Genomic DNA, 12,222 nt, shown 5'->3' with positions numbered 1-12,222 from the left:
TTATTAATATAAAATCATAGTGTCGTGTGACTACGGGATCATTTGATAGAGTACTTTCTTTATCAATGTGATTTCCACGTGTGCTGATGACGTAGAAAAATCACCGAGCCCGGCACCTTTCATAACTTTTCACTTCGTGATCCAGCGCAATTACTCATTTTCTATCGCCTTTTCAAATATTCATTCGTGTTTTTCCTACCGCAAATTAAAGTAATGGACCAAACGAAACCGGTAATTAGAATACGTTTTAGGGTGAGCCAGCAATACCAAAAACAACGGTATAAAAAAAAAATGACGGTTTTTTCAAAATTAATGCATTTTAATTGATAGATTCAATTTGATTAATGGCAGAGTCGAACTTAATTTTGTTAGCTTTTGAATTTCGGTATGATTAAAGGCAGGTTAGATGTAGATGCTTGCATACGGTGTAGAGGTTGGGTAGGATGCCGTGTTGACAGGCGGAGCCGGGCGCAGAACAAAGCTCCACCAACCTAACAAAGACGTCACCGGCCGTGGTTGCGACGCGGAGTTATGGCACCCATTGTGCGCAACAATACCCAACAAACGAGTTTGTATAAGCTATTAGGTACGCGCATTAATATATATTTTTTGTTCGCCCGAAAATTTAGCATTCCATTACGAGGGAGAGAAATGAAACGCCCGCCGCATGAATTATATTAAAATATATTTGAATATTTCATTTGACACCTTTTTTGCGGGCGGAATTTCGTTCAATCCCGGGCGGCGCGCGTAATTTTCAGCATACACCGAAGTTGAATTTTCTGTGAATAACATTCCGTTTCGAATGCGAAACACGACGGGAATCAGCGTCAACACAACACTGACTGATAGCCGTGTATTCAAGTTATAAATTCTTTTTGGGATCCAACCAGATTTTGTGAACCTTTTGTGTTATGATTGCTGTGTCCTGTACTGTTATTTTGAATCTAATTTACGCACACAGAAACCTGTATTCTGTTTGGTGTACATATTATTTAATATAAATTGCATTTAAACGATTTACGCATGGATATTAAGTAAAGACCAACAAAGAAATATGAACTCCACATTAAAAAGAAAATGGTTGAAAATTTTCAACTGTTAACATAGACTTTCACATTACGAATTTCCTTACTCGAGGAAATATACGATTGTATCTAATAAAAGTCATTAGGTTAACGGATACATAAATACAACGCACTAGCGCACACATCCACGGCCGGCCGCCCAAGCCAAGCCAAAATGATTAATGAAATGTCAAATGCTCAAAGGCCGCCATGTTTTTCGTATTATTTTTTTGTGTCAACTAGTGTAGTGATATGTAGGAATAAAATTTCTTTATATAGGCACTGAACTCCTGTATCAAATACATTTTAGCTGTTTTGTCGCTCTTAAAGAACTGTCAACGACAGTGGTGACTTGGGAATTGCTACGGTGAGATCGAATTGTATTCATTGCCTGGTTTGTTGTCATGAACCAAAAATAAACTGTTTTTATGTTTTTACAACGTAGACCGGTTAATTTGCTGAGGGTCCGGCTGGTGTTATGTACCTTGGTTACCGGAGCCCACAGATGTCGCAATGTAAATAATACAGTATCTTATACAACTCTGTCCCAACCTTCAAAGCGGAACGCGTGAATGCTTCTCGGTAGTAATAAATATGACTGTAGTAACAGAATCAACTTACAATAAGCATTACGCGCAGAAAACAAGTATCTGATATTAAGAATTAACGAATGAATTACATTTTTACATTTTATTGAGAAATAATGAAGTTGAGGCCATTTGTATCACTCTTACGTGCAGGGATTCGTTGTTGGCTTATTAAGTATTGATTTGCGATCTTTAATGAGACCTAAGCTATTCTTCACTAGACACATTTTGTCGAACCATAAATAAATCGACTATATTCCATGGTAATCAACATAGCCTTGAGAGTATAGAGGCAAAAAGCCTATGTATCTATAAATTCAGTTTTGAACATTCAACATTTCGAATTGCCTGATACAGTTACGATACATATGGTTGTATGTATATTGATACAGTTTTAAGCAGGTTTTTTATTTCATAATAAAAAAACATACTGATATCTTAACGTGGATCCTATTGTTTCTGAGATGCAAGTAATATCATCTAAGCTTAAATATGTTTTATTTATTGCCCATTTGATGATGAATGGTTACCGTTGCCCATGGACTTCAACAATGCCAGGGGAAAAGCGAAGCCGCTGCCTGCTATTATTACAGATGTCTAGTGTTAAAAAATAGTTACGTGAATGTTGGTCCTATTATCATAGCCGCATTATATAATAATATTCTGGTAAAAAAATTCCACCGCACATTTCCACATGAATCATACACGAGGCGGCCGTAATTATTATGTTGCGTGTTTTGTCATCTATCGCATTTCGGCGGTTGCGGACATCATTATTGTTTTATCCAAATTATGTTTTTTTCTGTTTTCATTTTATGTCGAGCAATGTTTTATAGGTGAATTTCTATTCGACGAAGTTTCATTCTATATGATAATTGATGCGATGTTAAACCTTTTAAAAAGACGTTCGCCTTCGTATCCAGAACCAGCAATTTTATTTACGACGTGTAAGCGTTTAAGAGAAATTGCATTAATCTGAATACCCGTTTGATATCGTGTACGATGTTGCAATACACTGAGTGATCGTCGGAAGCTTAAAAGGCCTAAATAAATTTGTTGCCGTACAATTCTGGAGCCAATGCTCAATTTTATAGAGCATAATTTCGAATGAGTTGTTCACGGGTATTTATGGCGAAACGCTCGCATAAAAATGTATGAAATTGTAGGACATGAATTATGGATTGTCGATATCGCTTCAAGCTGTTGCGGTTTTTTTTTGGTTCCTCCGGCCGATACCGCAACGAATTAAATTAAAAGCTCTTTTCACTTGTCATCCGCTGATGAATTTGGTATTTAGGCTTGCTCACTCGTCAGTTATGCTTTTTGGAGGTAGATGTTTTGACAGCACATCAGCAAGCAGTAATGCGTTTCGGTTTGAAGGGTAGGGCAGCCGTTGTAACTATACTTGAGATCTTAGAACTTATACCTCAAGGTGGGTGGCGCATTCACGTTGAAGATGTCTATGGGCTCCAGTAACCACTTAACACCAGGTGGGCTGTGAGCCCGTCCATCCATCTAAGCAATAACAAAAAAAAAGCACTCACCCGATTCGTGTTTTGCTTCCCTCCCTATTTTTTAATGAAGTTGATTTAACAAGGAAAAGGGACTTCTTTATCTAATATATAAAATTCTCGTGTCACAGTTTTCGTTGCCATACTCCTCCGAAACGGCTTGACCGATTTTGATGAAATTTTTTGTGCTTATCCGGTATCTATGAGAATCGGCCAACATATATTTTTCATCCCCCTAAATGTTAGGGGTAGTCCACCCCTCAATTTTTTTATTTATTTTTTAGACAAAATTTTTAATTTCTATTTTTTTATGATACAACATACAAAAATGCATACAACCCTAAATTTTCACCCCTCTACGATCAACCCTTATTTTTTATTTGATAATTAAAAACTTTAAAATTTTTTGCGAGAATTTTGTTTTTATTTTATCATGACGTAGAATAAAAAAATTCATATTACTCTGAAATTTTCCCCCCTCTACGATCAACCCCTATTTTTTATTTGTTAATTATAAACTTTATTTTTTTTGGCAAGTTTTTCATTTTTATTTTTATTTTGTCATGAATTAAAATAAAAAATCTGATGTTACTCTCAATTTTTCATCCCTCTATGATCAACCCCTATTTTTTATTTGTTAATTATAAACTTTAATTTTTTTTGGCAAGTTTTTTATTTTGTTTTGTCATGACTTAAATAAAAAAAATCATATTACTTTCAATTTTCACTCTTATACGATCAACCCCTATTTTTCCATCCCGATTAATTTTTTTTTAATTCTATGCACAGATCTGCAATAAGGTTGCAAGATGGCAATCAAATATTATAATTGTAGGACGATAAATTCTTATTCAGAGTTTATAAATTCAAGTTCCTTTAATTAAGTTTTTTTTTTAAATTGAATTTGATCTCCCGCCCTCACCGGTCGACTACTAATCAACTATCAATCGATCAGCTATCCCCACCAGGATAGCTGATCGATTGATAGTCGGTCACCACTCATCCAGCAAACACCACGTAGTAGGGATGAGGACGAAGCCGGTCTTCTGTCTATTTGAGAGCTATACAATACTTTACATTTTTCAGCCATGTTTTTTTGGTTTTATTTGTGTATCAATAGTATCTTCAGTAGGTCTGACAATCGGCTACTATCTATTTTTCATACCCCTAAGTGAAAAGGGTTGTCCACCCCAAACATTTATTTTTTATTTTAATTTTTTGGATATATTTTTTTTTGTTTATAATGAGGTATTATGTGGTTAAATGAGGTTTTTTTTTCTACAGTAGAATTTCCCTAGAAATCTTATTTAAGGCAACACAACGTTTGCCGGGTCAGCTAGTTACCTATAGTATTAAAATAAAACTTGAAGTTTAATTTAATTATTGCCCATCGTTCTATTCATCACAGTTCTTGTTTCTCTGTTTTGAGGGGAACATATCCGAATAAAGAAATCATGGGCTCGTGAATGTAATCAGTACAAATGCGATCCAAGATAGTGGCATCGACTCCGGTCAATATTTTATCACGCACTTTATCCTGATAAATGTAACCCGACCTTTGAGTTATTTTTAGGGGATTAGTTTCGGTACAATTTTTGGAGTATTTTAAGGCAATTCAAAATTTCCATTCAAAGATAACAACGTTTTACTAATATGCAATTAATTTCTTAATGAACCTTGCTGTGAGGATAATATTGAAATCCCTTTTTTAAATTAAGGTGATTGGCATTGCTAGTGTCAATAAGCGATTGCAACTTTTTACCATCAGGTGAACCTGCGGCCAGGTGGGCATTACTTAAGCAATAAAATAAATAACTCTCACTACCGTAGATTTGGTTTTATCAATCTATAATTTTGTTTATTTGATTTAATAATTTCCAAAGCACTTGATCCCAAGTCCATTGGACCGATTGTTTTCATTGCAGCTTTAATAATACCTAGCATGTTTGTCCTCGGCGTCGTGTCGTGAAAGTAAGTCGGGACCCCGATTCTGTTGCTCTCCCCTCAGCTAGCGATGATTTATGTCCTCCCGACGACACATGCAGCGCTGCGCTCTGCGCTTACTAAAGCTCTGCGATTTCGTTTGGGCTGGACAAACAAACGGTAAAAACGCAACGGGTGATACGCGTTTCATCACGTTCAGTTTTATCGGTTTTTTCGATTGTCATATGTACGTTTCCTGTTTAATATTTATTATTGAAACAAAACGGGTTGGGTCTTATGAAATACTATATTTATTTTTATAGCTATTTGGGGGCAAACAGATACCGCAATGTGAATAACGTAAATCACATCGCGAATCGTAGACATAATTACTAAGTGCTAGTGGTAGGACCTCATGTGAGTCCGCACGGGTAGGTACCACCACCGCGCCTACTTCTGCCGTGAAGCAGTAATGCGTTTCGGCTTGTAGGGTGGGGCAGCCGTTGTAACTATACTGAGACCTTACAACTTATATCTCAAGGTGGGTGGCGCATTTACGTTGTAAATGTCTATGGGCTCCAGTAACCACTTAACACCAGGTGAGCTGTGAGCTCGTCCACCCATCTAAGCAATAAAAAAAAAACATTCGAAAGGTCCGAAATAATATAATGGAAATAAAAAAACATGAGATTAAACAGTAAAAGTAGTGTTAATGATATTACTACTACTTATTATAGGATGAAGCAAAAGCAGTACATGCTAATAGTCAATAGACTATGGCCGTCTTAGATGTCATCGTGGCCTAATTAATAAGGCGCTCGGTGTATTATCATGCGAAACGATTACTTCTCGTTTAAACCTTACTAGTAGTAAGTCTTATTTTGCTAATAATTAAACCGCTAAAAAACCGCTTAAAGATATAAATTTGTGTAACTATAGGCACTGATAACAAGCTCGTAGTTAATAAATATGGTAGTACCTATATTTTGAAGAATGGGACATTCGTTTTAAATTATAAATTTGTAATTAGACCTCACGTCTCATGGGCAGTGGGTGCCATTATTAATGTTTATGTATATTCTCCTAAAATTGCTTAACATCGCGTGGGCCTTGAACATTTTTAAATCCATCTAGTGCTTTTTTGTTTTTTACTGTGGGAATCTAACCGCCTACATATAAATCAAAAAAATAATAATTTCGAGTGAACGAACCCTGCAGAAAGTTCAATTCTAAAGTCGAGATTTTGCGAACGATCAATTCATGAACGGGACACATCATTCAACCTTTAACCACTTGCGTCTTCTATGTTTCATAATGTCAACAAGTCATTGTTTTTGTCTAAAAAGGCAGTCAAGGATCTCCTGATGGTGGTCACTCTCGTAGCACGCAAAGCCTATTGAGATTTTAAGGAACCCCGATACATGTCGTATCGTTTGATTTCGATTATCAGTTGAGTTCACACTGACCGTTGAAAGATGACAAGATGAAATTTTTAAGCGTGTGCAGAATCGGATTTTTTTGGAAGAATTCTAAATCGTTAACATAGCAATAAAGCTAGGAATGTCTCTGCTATCAATTTTCACGCAACAAGTGGGTGATAATTTTCACTCAACTGCACCAACCCTAGCAACTCTCATAAGCGTAAAGTCTATCGCATCATTGCATTATTTAACATTTGCACAGATCAGATTAATGCTAAACGATGAAAGGTTATCTATCTCGATGGCGTGTAACTCATTCACTCGTTTGTCAAAACTGAATTTCACTAATACACTCTTGTGTTTGTCATCAGGCGTTTAGGTTTATTTTTTCACATGATTATGAACTTATGAATGTTGGGTGTTCTGAGAAGCGTTTCTTTTTGTTGTTAAAACAAAGACATTCGCACCGTAATCCGGGACATTTTGTGTTGCTGTAATTCTTCGAAGTTCGCGTGTTTATCTTGTACGGCAACTCGTTTTGCGTGTTACCACTGAACCGAATATAATCAACTAAGTTTGACTTTGTAGCGAACTTGCTAACTTGAAATGTTTCAATTTCGATCCAAAATGAATTTTACCCCGTGGATCGTATTCATGACTGCGTTGCTATTTAGGTTAATGGCTCACGTATTCGGTTTTGTGTCTAATACATGTATTATTTGGTGGCCTCGTGCTGCATACCCGTAAATCAAAAAAGAAAGTGGGTAGTCGAAGTTGCCTTAATTAAATACTTTTCACGTTTACATATTAGAATGTGAAGATAATGTAGAAAAACCTCAAGCTGCCTAAAATAACAGAACCAGTGAAAAGTCTTGAGGCATAAAAACTAAACAAATTAAGCTAGTTGGAGAGAGAGTCGTTGACCTCACAGGCTGACACTACCCTATTACCCATTTCTGATACTAAACAATCTTGACTACCTTTATACACTCAAATTTTATTGAGTTTTCGACCTCATAACTCAAGGCGGGTTGGACGCATTCGCTTTATGAGAACTGTGAGCTTCAGTGACCGACTCGACTGCCACATTCAGCGAGAGATAAAAATTGTTATAATAAACTGGAAAATACTTTAAATCATACTCATTCCGTGACCCTTATTAATCAAGCGTGTGAAATCGATCGTCACAATTATTGTCTTTTTTTGGATTCAAATAAATTACAGATCTGAGGATCTCCTAAACCGCATATAATAGGCTTCGCCTCTTCCTCGAAGAATAATGATTACAAAATGAAATACGCCCGCGGCGTCTCAAATTATTTTAATTGGCTTCGGTAGCGCTGCGGACTGCATCTTTACGAACTACACGTACCTATATTTTATTACGAAACTAAATGTAGTTTTCATTTGTTTGCAACGTAATTTAGCCAGTAAATATTTGTTTATGTAATTGGTAAAAAGCATACATACTTTTCGAAAGTCTTTATTTTTTAATATAAGAGGAAAAGTTTTTGGTCCATTTTTATTTAGATACTTGCATTAAAGAAGGTAACATTTAAAAAAAATCTAGTCTCAGGTCATGTTTGGCCTCCGACCCCCAAAAAAAAAACATTGTTCAAGTTTCTGGTTAGCAACTATCCTTATTCAAAAAGTTTAATTTAATATTTCAGGAACAATATTAGTTTGCTCAAATTTTGATAGAATACTATTTACTAATATTGATTATAAAATATATAAACATCTTTTTTCGAATTTAGATATTCGCATGCATATAATCAATCGTATTTAATAAAAAAAGACGGACAGATAGAGGAAGTCGTATGAAGGATATAAAGCTCTTTTTACGTTACGATTATTTCTATAAATCAACCCGTACCGCAATTTGCGTAAAGAAATTATTGGTAAATTGCAATAATTATATTTGCTATTCACGTTTTGTTAGGACTCGTTCCGACTTCGAAAAATAATTTATTACAGTCTTTCTTGCATAAAATTAAAATTGGGAACACATTTACAAACTACTGCTAAGTTAAATTTCACAGATTATTCGACCAAAGCACTGCTACGGACAACAAAGAGAAATGTCCAACAAGTAAAGACAATGAACAAATTGATAAGCTCAAAACAATTTTCAATTAACTCCGTTGAGAGTGTTCGCCGTTTACAAATAACCACCATTTGTCAGAAATACCTATGCAGTTTTTAACGTTCGACGACACTCAGGGTTGCCTGCCGTTTACTTTCAGACCTTATCTTTCGTTGGCATTAATTCGAAACTTCGTATCATTTCAGAGAGGAAGCGGGGTCGACAAACCTACACCCGGTACCAAACCCTGGAGCTGGAGAAGGAGTTCCACTTCAACCGGTACCTGACGCGGAGGAGACGGATCGAGATCGCCCACGCGCTCTGCCTCACCGAGAGACAGATCAAGATCTGGTTCCAGAACAGACGCATGAAGTGGAAGAAGGAGAATAAGACCAAAGGCGAGCCCGGTTCTGGTGACGAGCCGGATAACATGAGTCCGCCCACCTCGCCACAGTAAACCTTAGCTTAGTCGGTGCGGTCCAAGTGAACGGTCAAATTGTTTCAGATTCGATGCAGCGATGCACTGACTTGCATTGTTTCCCAGCATTTTGTTTCGTCTTACGTCGAATTTTACGTTCGAACGCTTTGATTAATATCTGAAACGTTCGGTCCGAAGGCCGAAGTTACTAGAACAGTTTAATTTGTATAAATTGTATGTTGGACTTTTCATAATAATTATTACATTATTATAAACTAATACGTAAACTAGTGATTTCGAATAAAGAGTAATGATAGTGTGACGAAGAGATTTTTACGGTTGTTAAGTATAAATTAATTTATAGAGCAATCTCAATACCAATAATTACCAAAAACGCAGTGTTTAATTATTATTACCCTAGTGAACTGCAATGACTCTTTATGTGATTCAATAGCGACTTTTTATATTTTATCAAGAACACGAATTTTTATAATTTTTCTTCTTTGAATTTCTCCATAATATATTTTTTCTTTGTTTATTTTAACACGTGACGTGGTATTTAGTTTTGACTAGGAAATTAATTTGATTCTATTACTATCCGCAGCAGTCGTATTGTTAATTAAGAATTGAACTAGTGTTTTCTTATAAACAACCACGCCACAACTTAACGAAGCTTTTAAATTATATTTTCTATCTCAAAACCATAATGACCTCTTATATTTAACCATTGATAAGAAGGCAATTAGTATCCATATTGTTATAATTTAATATATTTGATGTTTTATTTCTAATTAAGATTCGAAATACTATTCTGTAAATACACGATAATTTTAGAATTCGTAATGTACAATTGTTTTAGTGTGAATAATATTTCTGAGATTAATTTGTGGGATGAGAGTTTATTTTGTGAATTTTTCTCTTGGAATTTTCCTTTTGAAATTCGGATCTACGAGTTACTTGTAGCGTGGATAGGCCAGTTATACAAGTGCAATGTATACGATTTTTGATGACACATATACGTAATTAATTACTGATAATAAGCGTAATAAGGAATCTATTATAATTGTAAAATGTTACGAGAAGCTTAAATATAGTAAAAAAAATTTGGCGCAAACAAAATTTAATATTATTTAGTATCTCTGGAGATATATCTCTGTCAACGGGGAAATAATCCTATTTTGAAAAAATGAAATATTTTTGAAGTACCCGAATGAAGTAACCGAAATTTTGATCGCTAGTAAGAAAGAGTTACCCTTGCTGTTAGAAATATACAGAGCTAGTGTTGTATGTTTAATTTCCTTTCTGCGAATGTAGGTACGGCGACACAGTATACCAAAGTTATAGAGATAAACTGCTATTCACTGTTTTTTTTTTTTTGTATAAAATTAAACTTTAAATAGTAACTTCAAGTGTCGAATATTCGATCAATAATGCTTATATAAAAAGGTATTTTTATAAAATCATTACATAAGAAATTACCCGATATACGTAATAATATCGAAACGATAATAGTATTTGTATTTACTCGTAACTTTATAATTTAAAAAACAACTTCAGAGGTGTCAAGGGACACCCGGATGGAACGAAGTTCCTTTCGATTAATTAGTGAAGGAATTGTAATTTTTTTTGTAAGTTATAATAATAAATTACGGCATTATGAAGAAGAAAAAACAATACTATGAACTAAATCACTATTGTTGAAACGCTATTTCGAGAAACTGTACTCACTACGCGGACCAATCGGATACGAGCAATGTCACGCGATAAGCGCCTACACGTTGATTGGTCAGAATGACGGATCTAAAAAGTGTCGTGACAACTTTTCGTAAGAATTTTTTCCGTCTAGCCCCCTTTCACAAAGCGCGATAAGGGACTTCGTTCCAAAAATATTATGAGATCGGAATGGAATTCGAAGGAATTAATTTGTCAGGATTCAAGTTATACGTTTTTTTTGTCGTAACACTGTAAACTATTTGTAAATTATTATTCTTATTATTATAATTTTCTATATAGATTTATGATTAGTGAACATAGAATGCAATGAGCCGGTTTCGTTTAATGAGTAGATTTTTTTATTATTTTATTATATTTTGTGCTGTGTTCGTTAAGTAAAATGTAAATTGTAATAATTGTATTATATTGACCACATATTCAATATTTATTTATTGATTGCTTTATTGTTTCGCTTATTTTGATGAATTGGTTCGATCACTATCCACTGTCTGGCTGGAATTACTTTTTTTTTTTAATTTTGCTCAAATACGTCCGTTTGCGTTGTAAAGTTTCTAGCAATAAGTTAATATGTTTATTTCAGATTGTTTATTTATTTAAAACAAATGAATCACCCGGTTCTAATTTCGGGAGCTCGCAATATTTAGGTATTCCTCGCCAGATAGGATCTTTAAGCTTGAAATTAATTTGTAAAAGTTTAGTAAAATTTAGATCTTAAATGCGAATATGAAATTAAGTTACAGTTTTAAGATTACACTGGAAGCTGTCCTGAAGCTTTCGAAAGCTCGGTCAGTCAAGTGAAATGTCGGGAACTTTATTTGAGACGATTTTATTTACTACTTACTGTGTCCTATCGATTCAAAATTTATAAAATATTACTATAATTAGTAATTCGGTAAGGTTAGAAGAGACGATATTGTCATAAATATATGAATACATGAAATTAATAAAGCATAATGATTGTAATTCGATATTTTCTTTATAAAAAAATTAACCCAGTTTCTGGAATTAGATTCTATTGCTTTACAGACTATAACAAGATCACACAGCCTAATGCATATTACAGGCTCAGTACACACCCACACACATATAGATAAAACGTTACATGTAACTGAGGCTTTGGATATTTAATTCATTCGTCTTTTAAATACGATATCGACCTTCACCGACATCTGTTACTATAACCTGATGTCGTTACATCAATCTTGCCTTTCGTACCTAGACCCCAAAGGTATTCTTTACACGCAGATCGTGGAACAAGATAGCGTCATTATAATAAGTTTCCCAAACGACAAAATAATGATTTCGCGTGATAGCCGCCCGGTTCCTTCCGTGTCAGTCACGGGCGATTGGTACCCTCCCTTCCCCGTTACAAATCTCGAAATTACTTCTTTTTTTTTCTGTTTCAACACAACGTTATTTATACGGCTAGGTGTGGCTGCGGCCTAATGTGTTTTTAATAATCCCTCGCATCCAAT

The 12,222-nt window shown here is 34.9% G+C and overlaps 1 protein-coding gene across 4 annotated transcripts in view; it reads left to right on the top strand.

Annotated features, from left to right (window-relative positions):
- The window catches only part of LOC692747 (antennapedia homologue protein), a 219,186-nt gene extending 207,476 nt beyond the window's left edge, over nucleotides 1-11,710 (top strand). For 3 of the 4 annotated variants that reach the window (XM_012694112.4, XM_012694111.4, XM_021350830.3), the window contains one exon: nucleotides 8,802-11,710. In XM_012694112.4, the coding sequence (XP_012549566.1) occupies nucleotides 8,802-9,052 (251 nt within the window). In that variant the 3' untranslated portion in view covers nucleotides 9,053-11,710. 4 annotated transcript variants of the gene reach the window in all.
- Nucleotides 11,711-12,222: the final 512 nt, after the last annotated feature.

Source organism: Bombyx mori, chromosome 6, assembly GCF_030269925.1.
Source record: "Bombyx mori chromosome 6, ASM3026992v2".
Lineage (NCBI taxonomy): Eukaryota > Metazoa > Arthropoda > Insecta > Lepidoptera > Bombycidae > Bombyx > Bombyx mori.
The sequence above is the reverse complement of the archived record's forward strand: the minus strand, read 5'-3'. Positions and strand labels throughout refer to the sequence as shown.